Source organism: Sceloporus undulatus, chromosome 11, assembly GCF_019175285.1.
Source record: "Sceloporus undulatus isolate JIND9_A2432 ecotype Alabama chromosome 11, SceUnd_v1.1, whole genome shotgun sequence".
Classification (NCBI taxonomy): Eukaryota; Metazoa; Chordata; class Lepidosauria; order Squamata; family Phrynosomatidae; genus Sceloporus; species Sceloporus undulatus.
The window spans coordinates 11,944,473-11,969,403 of NC_056532.1; the positions used below are offsets into that span (position 1 = coordinate 11,944,473).

The 24,931-nt window shown below is 40.1% G+C and overlaps 1 protein-coding gene and 1 long non-coding RNA gene across 2 annotated transcripts in view; one reads left to right on the forward strand and one right to left on the reverse strand.

Moving 5' to 3' along the window:
• Nucleotides 1-9,833, reverse strand: part of MNT (MAX network transcriptional repressor) — a 71,967-nt gene extending 62,134 nt beyond the window's left edge. The window contains exon 1 of the mRNA XM_042442612.1: nt 9,437-9,833. Within this exon, the coding sequence (XP_042298546.1) occupies nt 9,437-9,509 (73 nt within the window). The 5' untranslated portion in view covers nt 9,510-9,833. The remainder of the gene's footprint in view (nt 1-9,436) is intronic.
• A 3,022-nt stretch (nt 9,834-12,855) lies between these two features.
• On the forward strand, nt 12,856-23,732 carry LOC121916802. The gene is made up of 3 exons (XR_006100921.1): nt 12,856-13,217; nt 17,941-18,115; nt 23,639-23,732. It is a non-coding gene; the product is annotated as an uncharacterized LOC121916802 (long non-coding RNA).
• Nucleotides 23,733-24,931: the final 1,199 nt, after the last annotated feature.

A 24,931-nucleotide genomic window follows, 5' to 3' on the forward strand; every position in this document is an offset into this window, starting at 1 on the left:
TAGCGACCTCAGAAGGATGCAAGCCTGAGTCGAGCTTGGGCCCTTTTGCTGGTCTTGAACTCGCAACCTTGTGGTTTTGAGTGAATGGCTGCAGTAGAGGCATTTAACCACTGCGCCACCAGGGATCCAGTCCAGACCTTGCTATGCCAGCCAAAGATAGCTCTGACTTACAGACAGAAGGTCCCATCATCAGGTAAAAGACAGTCAGATTCAAAAGCCCCATTGCTTTCCTTGGTAAACAGCACTGGTCCAGAAGGAAACGTGGAAGGGGACCAACTTTAGATATGGAGGCTTCCTAAATGCATATAATCTGGTTCTATTTTATTACAAAAAAAGGTAAGGAGGATAAAGAATGGGTAGGAAGAGGAAGCCACACAACTCATCCTTATGCCTGAACCACTCCGGTGGGTGTCAACAGAATATATGGGCGATGGCTTATCCATCAGATCTCAAGCCTTTTGCATTGTTTTGTTGCTGGGAGAACATCCTCCCAATACACCTTTCCTTGACTCACCAGGGAATGAAACAGTCAGGCTGCCACCCATGGCCTGTGATACACATAATATGCACATTTGATCCTCCTGCGCAGGTTGCAGGTGAACCCAGCCTTGTGGAGAGCACTTGCTGCTGTATTTGTGAACACTAAGCAAAGGAGGAAATCCCTGGGATCTCAGCAAGGGTTGCCAGTCAGCCTGCCAGGATGGCTTTTGTGGGAACAAGGAGGACAGCTTTGCATTTCAGTTTCTTTGGACGGTTTCATCAAATAGCATAAAGCTGGAAGAGTCTGGAAGTGCCTTGCAAAGCCAGCTTGCCCACCAAAAGCAAAATAGTACCCAAGCCTCCCCAGGATTGCACAAAATTAAATGTTTCACCAGTGGCAGAGACAGCATTCCTCTTTGTGCCAGGCAAGGGGCAAAATGTGGGTATGTGCTCATATGTGAATGTCACATTTTAAGCATGCAACTCAAAGAAATTTCTCCACCAAACTGCTGGGGAAAGGGGACTGGACCAGTCACAAAGGGAAGCAGAACTGCTAAACCCCAGGAGACAGCATTATGGCCAACAAGAGATGACATCCCCACCATTGGGCCTGCAAGTGCACACCCTCATGCTGTTGGGACTTGCAACTCCATCCACCCCAACCAGCATGACCAGTGGCCAGGATGATAGAAAATACAGTCCAACAACATCCTGAGATGATACCTGATTTCTGAGCAAACAGTAGTCTCGGGTGAGAATCCACCACATGGAGGTCTGCATGACTCCCAAAAGGTGAACAACATCCTCTGGACTAGGCAGTGCTTAGAGAACCTTTTCTAGCTCCATCAATGGTAAGGTCACCAGACCCTTCCCAACACTAGAGTCACACAATGAGCCATGTGCCTAGATCCACCAAATTTAGCATCCTGACCATTTTAAATTCATCTCTTTAAACCAAGTACGGACAAACAGGTGGTCCCTGCAAGCCGCAGGTGGCTCCGCAGGCTGGTATTATGCCTGCCCCATAAAGTGTCACCAAAGCTTGACAGTAAACCACCAAGGACCATTAAGACATGCATCTAAAGGGTCTCGTGGTTTACCAGCAATATGTACAAGCAAACAAGGAACAATCCCATAAAGCAAGCATTTCTTGCTTGCTCTGATGTCCATACCTAGCTAGTTTAGTCCATGGAGAAGGCTGCTTACAAGGCTTAACAGAATCCATTCCAAGCTATTATGTCTTCCTGCTCTCCGTTTAAGTGTTGCCTCTGCATTGTGTATTCTGTACTGCAACAAAACAGTTTTATTAATTTTATCCAAATTTTGTAAGGCTACATGGCACATTAGGGGCCAAATTTCTAGCTGGGTGAGAATGTCGGTGCGTTTGCAAACAAAAAACAAAAAACCAACAACAACAACAACCTGGGTCTGCCATAATGTATCGTAAAGCAGAACATACCTTTCACATTTCCAGTCTTTCAGTGCCATACTCCTTACTGGTCAACTTCCAATGTACTACTTTTGGAGGAGCAAACAGGCTGACAGACGTATCCAGATTATTTCATTAAATATTGTGCATAACAGCCATCCTTTCAAAGGGGTCAACTTGAAATTAAGGTTAATCCATGCAAGACTTTTTAAAGATAGGGTGGAAAGCCACATAGGTCCAAAACACACGAATAATCCAGTATGAGACCGCTTTAACTGTTTCAGTGCTACAGAATACTATGAATTGTAGTTTATTGTTGTTCCAAAGCTCTCTGACAGAGAAGGCTCAATGTCACACAAAACTATATTTCTCCAAATTCCCTAGCATTGAGCCAGGGCAGTTGAAGCGGTCTCAAACTGGATTATTTCTGCAGTGTGTTTTGGAGCATAGTCTTCCATTGCCTGTTCAACGAGGTGCAGTGAAATCAAACTTAAACATGGGAAATCTCTTTAAGCAGCAAGCCGAGTACGAATGGAAGAGGTGCAAATGCCTCCTTCTGCAGGGCCCGCACTCAGATCCACTTGCATCAATATTCTCACTGTATTCCTAGCTGCAAACAAGATCAATATCTTGGTTATGAATCAAGAAAAAGAAGAAACCAAATTTCAGCCTGAAAGGTATCTGATCTTCCTTGCACACTCACCGCAACAAGCGTCAGGGGCAAACCTCAGTACAACCCTCCAAGAAAAGAAATCTGCTTTATACAAAGTCTTTCCCCTTTGACTTCACATAGCGATGTTTTGCTCTATACAGTATCTGATCCCACTGTAGTTGTGTATTTTTGGCTACAGCAGGCAAGGTAAAAAGTAGCTAACCCTAGAATGCATGTGTGAATGGTCAGACCCAAAGTGGCCTGCTCCAGCAAAAGCAAAGATCAAGAAGTCTGGCTACCCAAAGGGAAAAATGAAGAGAAGTGACCAGTGGGGTTACAGTGGGGCTCTGTCCTGGGCCCAGGGCTATTCAACATCTTTATCAATGACTTGGATGACAGAATTGGGAACATACTTATCAAATTTGCAGATGACACCATACTAGGAGGAGTAGCTAACACCCCAGAGGGCAGGATCAAGATTCAAAATGACCTGAATAGACTAGAAAGCTGGACAAACGCTAACAAAATGAATTTCAACACAGAGAAATGTAAGGTACTGCATTAAGGATGGAAAAATGAAATACACAGATATAGGATGGAAGACACCTGGCTGAATGGAACTACCTGTGAAGGGATCTAGGAGTCCAAGTAGACACAAGTTGAACATGAGTCAACAGTGCGATGCGGCAGCTATAAAGGCCAATGCGATTTTAGGCTGCATCAATAGAAGTATAGTATCTAGATCAAGTGAAGTAATAGTGCCACTGTATTCTACTCTGGTCAGGCCCCACCTGGAATATTGTGTCCAGTTCTGGGCACCACAATTCAAAAAGGACATTGAGAAACTACAGCCATGTGTCCAAAGGAGGGCGAATAAAATGGTGAAGGGTCTGGAAACCATGTCCTATGAGGAATGACTTAGGGAGCTGGAGATGTTTAGCCTGGAGAAGAGAAGGTTAAGAGGTGATATGATAGCCCTGTTTAAGTATTTGAAGGGATGCCATATTGAGGAGGGAGCAAGCTTGTTTTCTGCTGCTCCAGAGAACAGGACACAATGGAGCAATGGATGCAAGCTCCAGGAAAAGAGATCCCACCTCAACATTAGGAGGAACTTCCTGAGAGTAAGGGCTGTTCAACAGTGAAACAGACTCCTTCCTCAGAGTGTAGTGGATTCTTCTTCCTTGGATGGATGGCCACCTGTCGGGGATACTTTGATTGAGAGTTCCTGCATGGCAGAATGTGGTTGGACTGGATGGCCCTTGCAGTCTCTTCCAACTCTACGATTCTATGGTGAAAGAAATAGTCATCCCTGGATGCACTTTGGAAGAAGCAGTCTCTACAAGACTCAAAAGGTTTTTGCTTACTTATGTAAAGCTTATGTTACTTTCACTGCAGCTAGGCTTAGTTTGGAATAAAAAGTTTGCTAAAACACATCAAACTGCTCTTTTGTCTTTCTCTTGTTTTATTTTTAACACCTTCATCTGCCTGAGAGCTTCGAAAACTTGCATCACGCATTTTGTGCATTTCAGTTGGCCAATAAAGGTATTACCGTTTTGGGGATGTCGGGCGTTTATTGTGTTGCGGATTTAACTTAGAACCAGAACCAAAACCTGCAACGATTGTACTTTTGCTCTTTCTTCTTCTTCTTTAGAAGCCTCTCCCTATTCTTTCCATGCTATATCTGCCTCTGGTCCCAAATTTGCTGTTAAAGAAATAATGCCCAGTTAACTTGCGTTAACTGATGTAAACCTGTATTACATGAAAGCAAAACGTACAAGCGGTTTAAAAGGAGGCCTAATAGGTTGCAACAGATAACAAACCAACATCTTACATAGAGAGACACACAAAACACAGGTTTTCAGGATAGTAGTGGTTTCAGATTGGACTATGGCTCTGGAGTCCCAGAATTCAAAGATATAACTGTGTTAGTCTGTAGAATCAGTACATAAAGAGATCTAGTAGCACCTCCTAGACTTCGGTCTATTTCCTCAGATGTACTAGAGAGATCCTTGGACCTAGAGAGATCTAGTGGCGCCTTTGAGACTAAATGAAAGAAAGAAGTTGGCAGCATGAGCTTTCCTACACTTTGGTCTACTTCCACAGATGCATTTGGTCCAAATGCATCTGAGGAAGTAGACTGAAGTCTAGAAAAGCTCATGCTGCCAACTTCTTTCTTTCATTGAGTGTCAAAGGTGCTACAAGATCTCTCTATGTTCTGGAGTCCAAGGTTTGATTTCTTGCTCAGCCATGAATATCTGTTGGGTGTGACTTGGAGCAAGTCACATACTCTCAGCCCCAGAAAACCCCATTAGGATCACAAACAACTCGGAGACAAACAACAACAGTATTAGGGTCTCGTAGCAAACAGTTTTTGATGCTAGCCCTTGGTTTTCTTCACCAGTTCAGAATTCTGGACACATTAAGCCATTCTTTTAATTTCCCATAATGCCCCTGAGACAGCATCATCCTGATGCATTGTGGGAAACTCAGAACAGAGCAGCAAGAACTAGTCTCATAGCTGCCACTGTGGATAGATAAGTCAATAGAGCGCCATCCAACCAAGGTGAAAACCCTGTAATAGGGTCACCTAGGGTTGCCATAAGTTGGAAACAACACCTTCAAGGCACACAACAACAGACAGCGTTTTGTGTTCATAGCTGTAACATTTCAACCATACAACCGCTCACTGGGAACGGAATTACTGTACATTTTCTGCAAAGGATAAATATAATAAGAGAATGCTGCAAACATATAAATAGCCTCAGAAAAAGAGAGAAAATGTTAAAAGGAAGTGATATGGAATTTGCACGAATTGTTGGGAATAATTTAATATAAAATATAAAATAATTAAATATATATATTTGTATACTGTATTTAAGTAATTTTTAAAAATATATTGTGTATAAAATTAGCTTCAGGCTCCGCAACTGAAGACGCAAAAATGGTTTACTAGAGAAATACTAAAAGGAAATGATATGTAATTTGCACAAATTATTGGGAATTATGTTTGGTTTTGCTTCACTGATTTTTGATTATATATATATATATATATATATATATATATATATATACACAATACTGTTAATATATATATATATATATATTAACAGTATTGTGTATAAAATTAGCTTCAGGCTCCACGCCTGAAGAGCCAAAAAGGGTTACCTGGCGGATACTAATTTCCACCAATGTTGGGAATAATTAATATAAATATAAAAAACAATTTATTATATATAATATATTATATTTATATATTATATTATTGTGTATTTTAATTGGAGAAATATAATTGACACAAATTATTTGGCATTGTTAATAAATATAAAATTATTATTATTATTATTATTATTATTATTGGTGGAGTGTTTTGGAATCCAGGCTCTATCTGTTTCTAAATGCAAAATAAAAACAATATAAATAATATAAATAATAAAAACTAAAAAGCAGGCTTATGGAGGCGCGCTCCCGCGCATAGCAGCAGCCAGAAAGGAGTGCCCCCAGCGCACGTGGTCGGGGCGGAGCCAAGACACGTCACCTCTCCCCCGCCAGCCAATGGGACGAGCTTGGAACGCGGAGCAAACACGCAAAGCAATGTTCCAAAGGGCTGCGCGGGGAAGGGAGGGGCTGGGAGGAAGAGGAGGAATAGAACCCTGGCGACGCCAACGTTCCATTAGAACGCGCCCAAGGCTTTGAGCTCCCTGCATTCTCCCAGAACAGGGGTCCCTAAGCATTGCCCCTTTAAGAGAGTTCCTTTTTGTTGGACTACATCTCCCAGAAGCCTCAGCCATCTTGGCCAATATTTGTGTATACTGTATATGTATGTGTATATAAAGGCATTTTATCTACATATATATATGTGTGTGTATAGCTATATATGTGCATTTATGTGTGAGTAGCTGTATATAGAGATATGTGTGTTATGTACCCATATATGTGTGTGAGTATGTATATATAGAAGTATATGGCCTGTTACAGACTGCCAAAATAAAGCTGCTTGGGGTCTCTTTGGAGGTATGCTGTTTAAATGATGCATGCATCCTAAGAATCCGGAAGCTGCACCAAAGTTGCACTCCAGTGCTTAGGAATGGAGTGAGGCTTTGGCACAACCTCCGGACTCTTAGGACCCATGAGTCATTTAAATAGCATACTTCCAAAGAGACCCAAAGCAGCTTTATTTGGGCAGTCTGTAACAGGCCAATGTATCTATATATGTATATAGAAGTGTGTGTGGATATGTCTGTGTGTATATGTATGTTTAAGTATATGTGTGTATATCTATATGTGTGTGAGTAGGTGTATATAGAGATGTGTATGTATCCATATATGTGTGTGAATGGGTATATGGATATATAAGTATCTATATATATATATTGTGTGTGTATATATATATACTGTATATATGAATAAGTATATGTGTAGATGTATATATAGATACATAGTTATGTATCTGTATGAGTGTATGTATGCATGCATACATATTGATCTACATATGTGCACACACACACACATATATATATGTACATGTGTTTCTATATACAGTATGTGTGTCAGTGTATATACAAAAATGTATGTATGTCTATATATGTCTGTGAATGTGTGTGTCTGTATGTATATATACCTGTAAGTATATGTATCTATATAGATGTGTGTGTGTGTAGATGTGTATCTATAGATGTGTGTGTCTGTATAGATGTGTGTGTGTGTATACCAGGTGGTTGTGTGAGAGGGAGGTTTGGGGTGCATGAAGCCTATTCATCCTCCCTTTTATTGGCGCATCACTACACAACATTGGAACTGAGACTTGAACTCAGAGCTGACCCACACCCAAAAGGGGATTCTTCAATTCAGAGTTTTTAAACCTGTCAATAGGAAAAGATGTTTATTGGAAAGAAAGAGACTCCAGAGAATGGGCCAGTCTGTCATAAGACAACAATGAGGATCATAGTAGTAGTAGTAGTAGCAGTAGTAGTAGTAGTATAGTAGTTTCCCCACCTTTGACAGCAAATGCAAAGCCAAAACATAGAAAGAGAGGCACCACCTGGCAGGCTGCAATGCAAAGGGTCTGCACACACACACACACTAAACTGGGCTTCCTTCCCAGTAAGACACACACAATCCCAGTAAGATTATGTTGCTGGGCTGCTGCTGCCACCACAACCACCACAACTCCCTCCCCAGTTGTTGTTTTTCCCCTCCCTTCCCACCTTGTGCAATCCTTCCTAAACCCAACACCAATAGAAAGATATATAGATATATGTATGGATAGGTCTTGGGTTTTAGGAAGGATTGCACGCACACGCACACACACACACACGGAAAGAGAGACATATGCACATACCTTCACACATATAGACACTTTTTAGCAGCCCTTTCCTGTTGCAAAATGAAGATTGCCAAATAGATAGAAATCCCTCAAATATAGATGTATATAATCTATATCTATATGATTAATACATAAACACTAGATGTATGTGTGCAGCTATACCATATAAATGTGTATAGCTCTCTCTCTATATATATATAAAGTCATGTAATTCTAGATTATATGTGTGTGTGTATATACACACACATACACATTTGGGAAATTTCTATCGATATAGACATCAAGCAACTTCTTTAGCTTGGTATTTATACTATACATATACATACATACATACATAAAATTAACTCTCTACACACACACACAACTATATGGCATGATGTATGTGCATGTACTGTATATGCATGTGTGTGTGTGTGTGTGTATGTGTATATGTATATATATATATATATATATATGTACACACATATTCTGCCATGTAGTTGTGTATATACACACATATTACATTTTAATGTCTACACACACACACACATATATATACAATGTATGTTTGTATGTATATATATAAACTCTCTCTCTATCTATCTATCATAACTGCATGGCATTATATACGTGTGTACACACACATACACATATTATGCCATGTAGTTTTATATATAGATCATGTCATATAGCATATATAACCACACATTATGCCATGTAGTTTTATACTGTATATCTATATATATAGTGTGTGTAGACACACACACACATATATTATGCCACGTAGTTTTATATCTATATAATAATAATAATAATAATAATAATAGGATTTATTTATATGCCGCCCAATCACTGGGAATCCAGGTGGCTTACAACAGAGGAGATAATAGACGGTTCCCTATCAATATATAGTGTGCGTGTGTATATACACACATCATGTCATGTACAATATATGCACACACACACATATTATATATATGCCATGCAGTTTTATAGATATCTATATATAGTGTGTGTATAGACACACATACACACACACACACACACACACACTATATATATATATATATATATATATATAAAACTACATGGCATAATGGGCAAGAAAATGAATATTACTTCCCTTGATCTAGACACTATACTTCTATTGACGCAGCCTAGGATCACTATATATATATAAAACTACATGGCATAATGTGTGTGTGTATACACACACATCATGTCATGTAGCATACACACATATATTATGCCATGTAGTTTTTATAGACACACACACATATACATATGTAACTACAATCTATATCTATATGTATCAGTCTCCCTTGCCCCTCCCTTTGCAAGGCCTGAGAGGGGAGAGGACAAAAGGGACCGACCCAGGAATCAGGTGATTCCTCCCTTCCTGGGTTTGCCAAGAGGGAGAAGAAGCCCCCGCAAAGCATCCAAAAGAGGGCGCTGCAACGCCAAGGGGGGAACCCCGCTCAGGAGAGGAGGATCGGACCTGAGTGAAGCCTGCGGGGGTTCCCTTGGCCGTGTGCCTTCCGGGGGTGTCCCCTGGCCTTGGCCTCCCTCTTACCACGTGCTCTCTGTTGCTGCTGCGCTTGCCATTCCAGGAACCGGGCCGCTTCCAGCAGGGTCTCTATGCTCATGGCTCGTAGGGAGGGGGCTCCGCGGACAACACCGATGCCAAAAATCACCCTCTCTAGATATGTATATAGATAGATATTAATATAGAGAGATATATATATATTAAGGGTGCAAAGCCATCTTCCTTGTTCCTGCTGCTGCAGCCTTGTCCTCCTTGTCCTCCTCCTCCTGCTTCTTGCCCTTCTCTGTCCCGGTCCCTTGGCAAGAGCAGCCTTGCCTCCTCCGCTGCAGACAAGGGCTTTGCAACAAGATGGCGATGCGGAGGAGCAGCAGCAGCAGCAGCAATAGCGAGCAACACAACAAGAAACCAGCCCTCTCCCTCTCGCTCTCTCTGCCTCCAGCCAGAGCATGCCCAGGCAGGGAGGGAGCCAAGAGGCGGAGCGCGGAGCGGGAGACCGGAATGGACTCCGAGGCAGAGAGAGAGAGAGAGAGGCTCCACAGAGACACTCAAAGACTGCAGTGCATAACATAGGAGACTGTATAGGGTGTGTATATATACATATATATGTGTGTGTGTGTGTATAGAAATAGAGAACTGTATATATGTGTGTGTGTGTATATATATATATATATATATGCGTATATGTTCATATATGTGTGTGTATATATATATATATTTAAAGAGAAATAGAGAGGTGTACATATATGTATGTGTTTGTATATATATATATATATGCATATATGTATATATGTGTGTGTGTATATTTATGTATGTATAGATAGATAGATGTATATGTGTGTGTCTGTATATATATATACACACCCACACACACAGAGGGACATAATAATATATACACATGTGTATATATATATATATATATATATACACACACATACATACAACACATATATATATTTGTGTCTATATATATATATACACACAGACATAATTATATACACGTCTCTATATATATACATATATACATACACACATGTATATGCACACATACACACATATGTATATGTGCATATACATGTGTGTATGTATATATGTGTATGTGTATATATTATAATTATGTCTGTGTGTATATATATATACATATACACATATATGCGCATATACATGTGTGTATATATATTTGTGTATATATGTATATGCAGATATGTTCATATATATATATGTGTGTGTATACATTATGTGTGTATATATGCATATATTTAGGTGTATATATGTGTGCGTCTGTGTGTATATATGTGTGTGCATATGTGTACATATGTCTATGTATATGTGTGTGTGTGTGTGCATATGTGTATATATATATATATATATATGTGGGTATGCATATGTACACATGTATATATATGTGTGTGTATCTGTATCTGTGTGTGTGTGTATATATATATATATATATATACACACATACATATACTGTATGTGTTTGTTTTTATGATATCCTATATGATATGCTTGAAAACACTGCAGAAACAACCCAGTTTAATGCCTCATATTCTCCCTGGCCTAATGCTAGGGAATCCTGGGGGTCCTACTTTTGTGAGACCATTATCCTTCTCTGTCGTGGTTCTGGTGCCTTGGCCTCCTCCTTCTCCCGGTCACTTAAAGCGGTCTGAAACTGGATTATTCCTGCAGTGTGTCCTGGACCTGCTTTCTTTCCTATCCGTTCCGTCCGGATCCATCTCTCCGCGTTTTCCTTGCGACCCCGCCCCCCGCAGTGCGTCCGCATGCTGCTGGGTGACGTCACCGGGGCGTGGGCCAATGGGGCGTCAGGACAACAAGGCATGGAGCGGCTCCACATGGGCACTGGGCGCCCCCCGGGCCTCCGCCGGCGCCCCTTTTAAAGGGACACGGCGCCTCTCGCCTACAGCCCCACGGAGACCACGCCCCCAGGGTCCGAGTCACGTGGGGCTGAGATAATAAGGGGCAAAGAGGAGACAGAGACATATACAGTACATTTATATTATATACGTTTCTATTGTATGTACTTATTTCCCTCCCTTTTAGGAGGAGAAATCCTTTACATGTGTGTATGTATGTATATATATGTGTGTGTGTGTACACATATACATACACACCTTTTAGGATGAGAAATCCTTTATATATTTGTGTATATATGTGTGTGTGTATTATATATAGTATATATAAAGAGGAAAGGAAGAGGATATATATATATATATTAATACACACACCCATATATATATATATATATATACACACACACACACACACACTTATTCATGTACGAATATACATATACAGAGATATATATACACAAACACCTATACACACAACCACACATACAGTGTGTGTATATATACCTCCAGTCGCATGGCAGAGCCTCCTCTCTTCCTCCTAGGAGGAATGAATATATATATACAGTATATATATGTGTATATATATATATATATATATAAAGATTAATTAATACTGAGCTAAGAAATTTTGGGAGTTGTAGCTCCCAAAAAGGGGAATTTATCTAAGCTGTGGCTAATAATAATAATAATAATAACAACAATAGACACAATAACTACTATTATTTTTAATAATTATCATTATTAATTATGGTCATTATCAATAACAACTTTGGGCAAGTCACACACTATCGGCCCCAGATAGTAACAATATAATAGTAATAATATAATAGTAATATTATATTATTATATGATATTATTATTATATTATTAAATGGTATATTATTATTATGTCCTTATTGTTATTATCATTTTATTGTCATAATTTATTAAACATCATTTATTATAAATTATCATAATTTATTAAACATTATTACAAATTATTATCATAATTTATTAAACATCATTTATTATATTAAACCATGTATTATTAATAATATCATCATATTACTATATTATTATATTATCTTGTTAGATCTTATAGCACCTTAACTAATTGAAAGAAACTCACTCACAGTCATTATTATTATTATTACCACTATTACTATTACAAACTTTGCTGGATGCCCAAAATGATTTTAAATGCTGTGTATAAAAATATGCAAATATTCAAAATATTCCAAAATATTATTATTAATAATAATTAGATGCAAATATTGAATAATAATAATAATGCAGGATAATGATTATGATGATGTGCATCATTATTAATATTTAGATGCAAATATTCCCAAAATATAATCATAATAATCATAATAATAATGTAGATTACTATTTAGATTTAAATATTCCAAAATATAAGAATCATAATAATAATGTAGAGGATAATAATCTATATAATTATTAATATTTAGATGCAAATTCTAAAGTAATAATAATAATAAAATAATAATAATAATAAAAAAAGGCTGAGCCTCCACTAATTTCCTGCTTTTATTTCCTCTTTTCCTTTTCATTTTTCCCTCTGGTCCGCCCCCTCCTGTAGTGACGTCAGCGAGGCGCGTGGAAGAGCGCGTGGGCGTGGCTTAGCCTGGGGCCCCTCCCTCCCTTTCTGTGCTCTCTCTGGGCCAATCTGTCTAGTCATGGCTGGGAGGAAAGGAGCCTCCTCCTTAAAGGGGCCGCGCCCAATTTATCCAAAGGGAAGAGGAAGCACGTGAAGCTGCATCATGCAAAGATGGGGGGGCTGTTCTGCTGCAGCCAAACAGCAAAGGCTGAGCGTTCCCCAGATGAGATGGCAGGCAGCCTTGCAAGAGGAGGAGGCTGCATCCACACTGGAGGAATTTTAATCCAGTTTGACCCCGCTTTAACTGCTCATGGCTCAGTCCTGGGGAATTCTGGGAATGGTAGTTTGTTTTGACTCACAACCACTCTCTCGCTCTCTCTATATATATATATGAATAATTATTATATAATATTTATATTATATTATATATTATGTTGTGTATACTGTATATATATATATGTTATAATATATAATAATATAATATTATAATATATAAATATATAATAATTATTCATATATATATATAATATTATACATCATATATAAATATTATATATAATATTTTAATGTTATTATATTTTATTTATTTATTTATGGGGTATATAACTCTTGTGGCTACCTTACAAATGAGAGACCGCCAAGTCACTTATCAACAGATCTTGCAAAGTCAGGCCAGGTCTTGCAAAGTCAGGCCAGGTCTTATAAAACTCAGGCCAGGTCTTATAAAACTTAGGCCAGGTCTTATAAAACTTAGGCCAGGTCTTATAAAACTCAGGCCAGGTCTTACAAAACTCAGGTCAGGTCTTACAAAACTCAGGTCAGGTCTTATAAAAATCAGATCAGGTCTTGCAAAGTCAGATCAGGTCTTGCAAACGCAGGTCTGTATCTCCCTTGATTCAGTCTATCCATCTGTAATACCTTTTCCTTGCACCTTATTGAACGTTATTGGGTTTTTTCCCCTGAATGAGTCCAGTCTTCTCATGATGCATCCAGAATATGACCGTTATATTTGTTGTGTGCCTTCAAGTCATTTCCGATTTCAGGTGAACCTACCATGGAGTTTTCTGGGCAGTGGAGGTTTGCCCTTGCCTTCCCATGAGGCTGAGAGAGTGTGACTTACCCGAGGTGGGTTTCTATGGCTGGGATTCGAACCCTGGTCTCCAGAGTCACAGTCCAATGTTCAAACCCCTATTGGGCCACATGGCTCTCAACCCATAGTCATTATGTCTTCTTTAACAAATACAGAAGCAACTGGGATTCTGAAAGTGGACAAAAGAGTGCGCCAGCTGTTTCTCAGCTCTGCAATTTCCATGTTTTTGCATTCAAAACACTTATCTTCTTCCACCTTGTGTCATGCGCACAAGTCATGTTGTTGCACTAACCTCAGCCGGAAAGGAAAGGGAAGTTTATGTTAGGATAAGAAAAAGCATGGGCCGGTTGCAGCGGAAAGGCCCACAAGGCACAAAAGAGGTGGATCTGGGAGACCCACGGGTTTTGCAGTGGCTACTCTCCCCATATTGCAAAAGTCCATTACGCAAAACGGTTTTCCACGCCGTCGCACAAAATCTAGTGGTCACAAAGAAGCACTCGTGCACATCTTTTTACTTTTAGGATTTCAACAGCAATGCGTTTGCGATGCCACTTTATTTGCGCAGTTGCGCGTGATAACCGTTCGTGCAACTACATGCCATTTCCACTTCCTTCGCAGGAGGCTTTAAATGCGCTTTAGTCTCTAATGCCGAAATCAGCCCCAGTGTGATAAACTCCATGATCAGATCAGGTCTTACAAAGTCAGATCTAGATCTTGCAAAGTCAGGTCAGGTCTTGCAAACTCAGACCAGGTCTTACAAAACTCAGGCCAGGTCTTACAAAACTCAGATCTGGTCTTGCAAACTCAGGTCTGGTCTTGCAAACTCAGACCAGGTCTTGCAAACTCAGGTCAGGTCTTACCAAACTCAGACCAGGTCTTACCAAACTCAGACCAGGTCTTGCAAACTCAGACCAGGTCTTGCAAACTCAGGTCAAGTCTTGCAAACTCAGGTCAGGTCTTGCAAACTCAGGTCAGGTCTTGCAAACTCAGGTCAGGTCTTGCAAACGGCATGGACAAGATAGGATCGGGTTTAGCCTTTGACAGATTATTATCTGCATCTGTATTTTTTGAAGGAATATTCATATGTATTTTTCCTTCCTTTATGAATTCTGTTCGTCTATATAGTATTTTGTATGTTGTGTTTTGTCGTTCATATGCTGGGCTGCGGCCGTAATACATATTTACCTTATCACTCCTAGGCAAAGGGACTCAGAACCTGGAAAGTTACTTTTACGAAGTTACTCACCGGCGCTGGAGGACTATGTTCTGCAATTCCAAACAGAGTCCCTTACCTGAAAGGCTTGGGACCAGAAGCATTTTGGGATGCTGGAGTTTCTAAATTTTGGGATATATACATATACATAATGAGATTGAAGCCAGAGTTGCATAGCAGTTTGAGCATTGCACTGCGACTCTGGAGACCAGGGTTCGAATCCCAGCTTGGGCCTTGGGGAAAGCCACACTCTCTCGGCTTCAGGGGATGCCAATGGGAAACCCCCTCTTAAGAAACTTGGGTCCTGAACAGACAGGCCAAAATAAAGCTGCTTTGGGTCACTTTGGAGGTATGCTGTTTAAATGACATATGCCTCTTAAGAGGCCAGAACCTGTGCCAAAGCCATACTCCAGTCTTTAGGACTGGAGCATGGCTTTGGCGTGGCTTCTGACCTCATAGGACGCATGCATCTTTTAAACAGCATACTTCCAAAGTGACCCGAAGCAGCTTTATTTTGGCCTGTCTGTCCGGGCCCTTGCTAAGAAAACCCCATGATAGGGTTGGGAGTACACAACAACGACAACCGCAGCAACAATGCTTTTATCGATATATGATTTCAGGGTTTTCACTGTTTTGCTGTTCTTTTACAGCTGCAATTTTTACCCCGGAGCTTAGAGAGGGGAAAGGAAAGGAAAGGAAAGCAACAAATAAGGAAAGAAGAAAGTTCCTAAAAGTTTCATACTATTATAGTAATATGAATTGATGCATTAATCCTTGCCATGGATTTGAATGCCAACACTGCCATTTAGTGGTCACTGAGGGAAGTGCAGCCTCAGAGTAGAAACTGGTGTTTATCACACAAAGGTTTTTGCAGCTCAAATCCAGGGTGACTCCTGGTTCCACTATGCGAATTGACGTAATAACCTGAATGTTTTATCACACTTGGTTGCCCTTCTGAATCGAGGGGGAATCGAATCCAAGCCAAGTCATGTGATGCGGATTCAAGCAAAGCGGAGTGAGTGCACATTGTATTACCACGCCGGTGGGATTCAACAATTTGAACCGGCACCCTTACGCATGCTCAGTGGGGGTCTGAATGCATCATGGCCTTGTACATTTCCGAGGTGAAAAGAGGCGCAAGTTCTTGTTCCCTGTTTCGCGTAATTATGTGATTGCATGAATATTTGTCTCGTGAATGTTTCTGTGTCTTCTTCATCCCTTTTTTTTAATTTTCCCTTCCATTTCAGCAATTTCAACACACAGATAGATAGATAGATAGACAGACAGACAGACAGACAGACAGACAGACATATATGTATATTCACATTCACACACATACATATATATATTCCCAAAAAATGAGTTGCCCTGAAAGCGAAAGGACCACTGGAAGGAAATGGGGAGGAATTAGTGCCGCATCATGGGAAATGCGCAACCGGGGGGGTTGCGGTGGTGAAACAGAGCAGAAGCAAAGCTGCATTCCACACCAGACCAATTCAGAGTGGAAGCCATTTCTGTGAATTTACTTGTTACCGATTTCACCAAAATGAGGGGTCACTTTGGAATCACTGCGGAAGCCCCACAGAAGCAGCCCCCATAGAAAGGAATTGCATGTGATAACACATAACGTCATCGCGTAAATTCGCATCGTTGGACCCGCAGTGGCTTCGGATCTGAGCTGTAAAAAGCTTGTGTGATAAACACCTAAGCAGGGTCAGCTCTGGTTAGTACTTTGCTGGGAGACTGCCCACAAATGCCAAGTTATATTTCAGAGGAAGGAACTGGTAAAAAAATCACCTTTGAGGATTCCTTGCTGAACAAAACATTATGAAATAGGATCACCATAAGTTGACAAGTTTTTGCACGGTTTGGCTTTTGGCCACATGGTTTTAATATATATTTTAATAGGCCAAATGCATCTGAGGAAGTAAGCCGAAGTCTAGGAAAGCTGATGCTGCCAACTTCTTTCAGTGAGTCTCAAAGGTGCTACAAGATCCCTCTATGCACTGATCCTACAGACTAACACGGCTATATCTTTGAATTCCACTATCTATATCAGGGGTAGGCAACCCTTTTGAGCCGGGGGCCAGGTTGCTGTCCCTCAGACAACTGGGGGGCCGAAGCCCAAAAATAAATAAATAATTTTTAAATAAATAAATAAATAAACCGGGACAAATGTAGGACAAAATTTTCAAATGGAGGGCACTTTTTAAATAAAAAATGGAGGACACGCGGAAAAATTTGCTGATTTTTAAAAAAATGTTTAGATAAATGCATGTTTCTGAGGCTTCTATAGACAATTTCCCCACCATGCCCCTCGCGCGAGACGCCAAAGGCCCCGGTGGCAATCGGCGGCAGGACCAGGCTGGGGCCGGTCCCAAGGCCTCACCGGGCCGCATCCGGCCCGCGGGCCGCAGGTTGCCTACCCCTGATCTATATGCATCTTTTATATTTCATAGTGTGTGTGTATATATACACCAATTATTTTATCCATTTTAACCGCATCTGCTTTGTTGTCAATTTCAAACACATTGGACTAAGCTGTATTTAAAATGGGTTTATTTGCACTTAATTATACCCCACTGTTTTTATTTTGATACGGTTTGCGCTTACTTTCCAGTTTGGAATGGTCACAATTTTGCACATAGGTGTATAAGATGTATATCATAGTTGGCTGGTTTTGTTGCTGTGTTGTCGCCGTTTCTCCTTACAGTTTGTTAACCCTAATAAAGGCTTGTTGTTGTTGTTGTTGTCTCTAAGAAGTCGACAGGTGACTTGAAAGTGACATACGCACACATGCAGGATATCTTTGAGGGATTCCCATATGTGCCGCAACATGCATCCATGCGCTTTGCATGGATGAGAAGTGGTGCAAGGATGAAGGGGGCTTATCCTGGACAACCTTGACCATCGGGACGTTCTTCCTAATGTTGAGGTAGGATCTGTTTTCTTTTCATTTAAAAAGAGGTATCACCGTTTGGTGGGTTTTGTTGTATTTAGTTGCATGGCCAACACAGCTATGACTATGTTTGCCGCATGAAAAGTGGCAATGCACTTACTTGAAGACTGCCGCAGCCAGCGGTTCCTATGTCGCTGGTGGAGTTTATCATGACATGTTTATCGTTTTGGATCACCTATTTGAAGTTCAGGCTCAAACCAGGATAAAATTTCCAGCTTGGTAGATGATGGGAATGCTGTGGATATAATATATCTTGATTTCAGACAGGGTTCCCCATGACATTCTTGCAAATGTGGCCTAGACAAGGCAATGTGGGTTAGACAAGCTTGTAAAGCAGGGGTAGGCAACCTTTTTGAGCCGGGGGCCGGGTTGCTGTCCCTCAGACAACTGGGGGGGCCGAAGCCAAAAAATAAATAATTAAATAATTTTTTTTTAAAAAAAATTAAATAAATAAATAAACCAGGACAAATGTAGGACAACATTTTCAAATGGTGGACACTTTTTTTAAAAAAGTGAAGGACACGTGAAAAAATTTGCTGATTTTTTAAAAAATGTTAATATAAATGCATGTTTCTGAGGCATCTATAGACAATTGCCCCTGCGCACGAGAGGCCAAAGGCCCCGGCGGCAATCGGTGACAGGACCGGGCTGGGGCCGGTCCCAAGGCCTTGCCGGGCCGCATCCGGCCCGCGGGCCGCAGGTTGCCTACCCGTTGTAAAGTGTGGGCTAGACAAGGCAACTGCTACATGGATTTGTAATTGGCTGACCGTCTGAAGCCAAAGGGTGCTCAACAATGGCTCCTTTTCATCCTGGAGAGAAGTGACCAGTGAGGTGTCCAGTGGGGTTCTGTCCATTGGGTGAACATTATTTTCACGAACGCTTCCCCTGTCCAGTGAGTCTGACCATATTCTTGGGACAGACAGTGATCTTTATATTTGTTGCCGTTGTGTGCCCTCAAGTTTGTTTCTGACTTATGGCGACCCAAAGGCAAACCTATGATGGGTTTTCCTTGGCAAGTTTCTTCTGAAGGGAATTTGCCATTGCCAACCTTTGAGGCTGAGAGTGTGTGACTTGCGCAAGTTCACCCAATGGGTTTCAATGGCCAAGCCAGGATCCGAACCCTGGTCTCCGGAATCCTAGTCCAACACTCAACACTCAACATGTTGGCTCTCAGTCTGTATATTACTATTTATTATTAATTATTATTAATCTTTATTTATAAAGCGCTGTAAATTTACACAGCACTGTACGTACAATCAGTTTAAAACAGAGTAAAATACAGTGCTACCTCGGGTTACGAAATTAATTCGTTCCGCCGCCCCGTTCGTAACCCGATGCATTTCGCAAGCCGAAAAGGGCTTTCCGTTAGCGCTGGAAAGCCACGCGTTTGAATTTCGCGCCGAAAAAAAATTCGTAACCCGAAAAAACCTTCGTATCCCGGAACAGTTTTTTCCAATCTAACTTTTTCGTATCCCGGAAATTTCGTAACGCGATCAATTCGTATCCCGGGGTACCACTGTAAAACAAACCTGCCTGAGTTCTACATTCTGCAAAAATAATTAAAACATAATACATATCAATACATATTAACATTTAAATCTTTCTGTAGGGGAGGAATTTGGGGGCATTGCAACCCGCAAAAACAAGCTTTCCAAAGTGTGCAAAAGTCGTGGATCCCATTTGTGTCGTGCGGAAATGAAATCAAGTACTGTTTATTTTGCACCAACATTTTAATTTTAATTTCATTTTTTTTTATTTAGGGTATTTATACCCCGCGCCTTTCAGCCCTATATAGGCTCTTGGAGCGGCTTATTTTCAGCGAAGCTCTATTGGACTCTGTGCAAAACACAGCGCTTGCAAACTATAGCTCCCTTCCCAAATGAAAGGGAAGACGGTTCCTCCATCCTCTTGCCACAAGATGGTGCCTTGCTCCCACAACCTGAATATTGCTTTGAAATAAATATATACAGCCAGTCCTCCATATCCACTGATTCCTCTCTCCTGCAGCAAATAATGATGATGATGATGATGATGATGATGATAATAATAATAATAATACATTTTATTTTTTCATGCTTCTCTTCAAGGCTTGAAGTGGGGTACAGCATGTTAAAACACAAAATGCAACATGTTAAAATATAGATTTTGGTTATCTATGGTGCGTCCTGGAACAAAACTGCAGCAAATAATATTAATGATGATGATGATGATGATAAATTATATTCTTCCTTGCTTCTCCTCAAGGTTCGAAGCAAGGTATAGCATGTAAAAACACAAAACGCAACATGTTAAAACATGGATTTTGGTTATCTATGGTGGATCCTAGAATAAAACCAGCAAATTATTATTATTATTATTATTATTAATAATAATAATAATAATAATCTTTCTTGCTTCTCCTCAAGGCTTGAAGCAGGGTAGAACATGTCAAAACACAAAACACAATTAAAAAGAAAACACATACAGTACAGCCAATAGTTAAAATCCAATACAATAAAACCAATTCACATACACTCATATGAGTACTTTCTTTAAAATATACCAGTGTGATAAGATTACAACAGAGTTGAAATCGACGCGTATCGGACCTAATTTTTTAAAAAATGGACACATATCAGTTATAAGAAATAAAGGACACATATCTGATATAAGAAACTTTGGACAACTATGGGCCGGTACAGACAGGCCAAAATAAAGCTGGTTTGAGTCACTTTGGAGGTATGCTGTTTCAATGATGCATGTGTCCTAAGAGTGTGGAAGCCATGCAAAGCTTCTGGCCTCTTAGGACGCGTACATCATTGAAACAGCATATCTCCAAAGTGACTCAAACCAGCTTTATTTTGGCCTGTCTGTATCAGACCTATATTTTATTAGGAAGGGTGCAAATGTAGTAGTAGGTAATACCATGAACATGACGATGCGGATCACTGTAAATACTTAAAATAATCAATAATACAGACTAATATAATAATTATTATTAACATTTTGATTAACATTTATTTATACAGTACAGCGCTGTAAAGTTTACATAGCAAGGGTCAAATAAAATAAATAAGGGGGGAAAAGATATAAAAACCTGCCAAGCGGCGTATAATCTAAAAATTCACAATTGACAATTCACAATTTAGATATCTGGAAGTTTGTTTTTAAGTTATATTTTATTAAGTTTATTAATTGTGTGAGTTAAATAAGTGGTAATTGTATTGTATTGTCTTAAAGTGGTCACAAAGAAGCATTAAAGCACATTTAAAGCATCCCACAAACAAAGTGGAAACGGTGAGTAACTGCGCAAATGATTATCACACACATTTGCGCAAATAAAGTGATAACGGAAACGCATTGTCACTTTCAGGATTTCAGTGACAATGCATTTCCGCTATCGCTTTATGTGCGCAATGGTGTGTGTTAATAATTCACGCAATTAATCGCCGTTTCAGCTTTATTCGCGGGATGCTTTAAATGCGCTTTAATCTCTCTTTAATGCTGAAACAGTGTGATAAACTCCTATGATTCTGTGTTCACCCATGACAAAGGGATCCAGGCAATATTCAGTCTGAACCATGTATTTGTTATTGCTATAACTACCAAAGTGACACAGGAAGGATGGGTCCTGCTCCGCAGAATGGTTTCAGCCAGGGCCTTCCACCATGCAATCCAAAATTGCCAAGAGATTGGCTTTTGCCAGGCCATTGCATTAAGTTGGATTACCAATGTAGAGACATCACAAAACGCTGAATAATGCATGTGCTCCTTGCCTGAAAAACCCAGTTGTGGCTCTTTGTGTGCCTTTTGACAACAGATGGGTGACTCATTTGTCCTTAACACCCTGGAAACACCTCTAATTCATTAAGCCTCTTTCCAAGTATTCGTTTTCAAACCCTAATATAGATAGAGATGCAGGTATAGATATACACTTGTCCCTCCATGTTCGCTAGGGTTAGGGGCACAAGACCCCCGTGAATATGGAAAAACAGCAAATAACAAAAACGCCATGTTTTTAACATGAGAGGACACTTCTCTAAGAATCTCTAGGTCCTCCAGGGCAACTCTGTGGTCAACATCCGACAGACACTGACCATAGGACTGCGCTGGAGGAGCTACAAAAGCCTAGCAGAGTATTCTCTCTAAGATGTTTAGTGCAACTTTTAGTTAAAGTTGACCACAGAGTTGCACTGGAGGAGCTACAAAGGCCTAGTAGAATATTCTCTCTAGGAATCTCTAGGTCTTTCAATGCAATGTTTAGTTAAAGTTGACCACAGAGTTGAACTGGAGAACCTAGATATTCCTAAAGAGAACATATTAATCAAATCTGTGAATAATCAAAGATAGATTAGATAGATAGATAGATAGATAGATAGATAGATAGATAGACAGACAGACAGACAGACAGACAGACAGACAGACAGACAGACTGACTGACCGACCGGTGATAGATAGTTGGGTAGACAGACGGATGGATGGATGGGTGGGTGGATAGATGATGGATGGGTAGATAGGTGGGTAGGTAGACAGAATTCATTCATGAACAAAAAAGCTTCCATTACCAGGAGTGGTCCTAAACTTTGCCCGATTAAGAGCAGTGTTTCTGGCCCTGCTGTGTTTTAACGTATTCCTTGTAATGTAAAAGAGAATTATTATAAAATTTTGTATAGGTGGCACCTGACGCCAGACAAGTTAGACAAAATTTATAAAACAGGCAACAGGACTTGTTGGAAGTGTCACAGAGAGATAGGTACTTATTTTCATTTATGGTGGTCCTGTGACAGAGCAAAATTATTTTGAAAACAATTACAAGACGAAGTGTATAAAATTTTAGGGATTAAGTTAAAGTTGAGACCTGAAATTTGGCTACTCTGTATATTAGATGATGAGATAGAAATAAAATACGGTAAAATTATTTTTTACATGTTGACAGCGGCTAGACTAACCTTTGCTAGATTTTGGAAATGTGATAAAGAAATAGACATGAATGAATGGCATATAAAAATATATGAAATGATGGAAATAGATTTACTATCAGACAAATTGAAGAATGAAGACAACTCTAAATGGAGGTTATGTTGGGGAAAAACCATGAATTATATGCAGAAATTGTGGGGTAAAGTTGCAAACGTGTTGTCAAATTGGGACATACCTATCTGAATGCTCAAATGCTACTTATTGTAGAGTATTTACAGATTTAATAGTAGGTTATTGTAAGTCAGGTAAAGAATATATATTTCAGCTATAATAGGAGGGTATGTAAATAAAATAAGCTTGTAAGACGTAAGGATAAGCTTAAGTTGGATTTGGATTGTAACTACAAATAAGATCGATTAGAACATTATGGAGAAATCCTATTGTACAATGACTACTGCTCTATTCAGTTGACATGTCAGAGGGAGATACACAAGAGTACTGTAGACAGAAGAAGAACTCCCTCAAATATAGAATACCTGTTTGTAAAATAAGCAATTTATAGCGTGGGAGGAAACTATTTAGAGTTTTAATTTTTTTTAGGTTATTAGAGTCACAGGAAAATAATAAGAAGAGGAAAAAGGTAATAGATGAAGACGGAATCCCAGTCATCAACGGGAAAGGAAGTGTGATTAAGGCTGGGCTTCCTTTTTCTCACCTCCGTCCTTTAATCTCTGTCCAGCATTCAGCTGCACGCATTATCACTTCCACCCACCGCTCTGACCACATCTCTCCTGTGTTGGCATCCCTTCACTGGCTCCCTCTCCCTTTCCGCATTCAGTATAAGCTCCTGCTGTCGACATTCAAAGCCCTCCATGGACTGGCCCCTCCTTACTTATCAGACCTTCTTTCTCTTCACCTTCCCACCAGGGCCCTCCGTTCTGGTAGTCAAGGGTTCCTGTCTCAGCCCAGGATTTCCTCTGCCCCATCCCGGATTCGCCCCTTTTCACTTGCTGCCCCTCACTCCTGGAACCTTCTTCCTCCACAAGCAAGAGCCATCACTTCTTTAACCAGCTTCAAAACGGAGCTGAAAACCATCCTATTCAGAGAAGCCTTCCCAGGCATCGCATAATTGTCGCTTACTATCTGATGTTCTGTTGTTGGCTGTTTATCGATCCATTTCCTGTATTCCTATGTACTGTATATGTATTATCCTACTTGTGATTATGTATTTTCCCTGGATAATGATTAACCATCCATTATGAAGCCTTGCCCTCCCTCCAGTCCATCTGCCTTGGTCCAGGCCTCGGAGGTTGAGAGGAACTGCTGGACCTCTTACCCTTTCTCGTCACCACTCCCTTCTCCTTCTGTATCATGTCTTTTTTAGATTGTAAGCCTGAGGGCAGGGAACCGTCTAACTAAAAAGATTGCATGTACAGCGCTGTGTAAATTTACAGCGCTTCATAAATAAAGGTTAATAATAATAATAATAATAAAGTCATCATGAATTCAATCATACAAGTCAGAGAAAAGAAGGGTTTAGGGGGGGGGGGGAAAATGTAATTTGGACGAGTAAAACGTGTACAATGTATGATGTTTTATGTTTGTGAAGACAATGTACAACATATAATAAAAAGGATATTAGAAAAAAAACACGTATTCCTTGTCTCTGCCTCCAAACTTCATTTCAGGGTCCAGAGACTAAAACATGAAGAGATTCCACCCAAAAATTTAGGGGGAAACCCCTTTTTTTCCCCAACTGTAAGAGTTCTTTGACAGTGGACTAGATTACCGTGGAGGGTGATGGATGCTCCTTCTTTGGAAGTCTTTAAACCGAGGTTGGATACAGCTAGCTAGGATGCAGGAGAGATGAGCGGCCTCTTCCAAGAAGAAGGG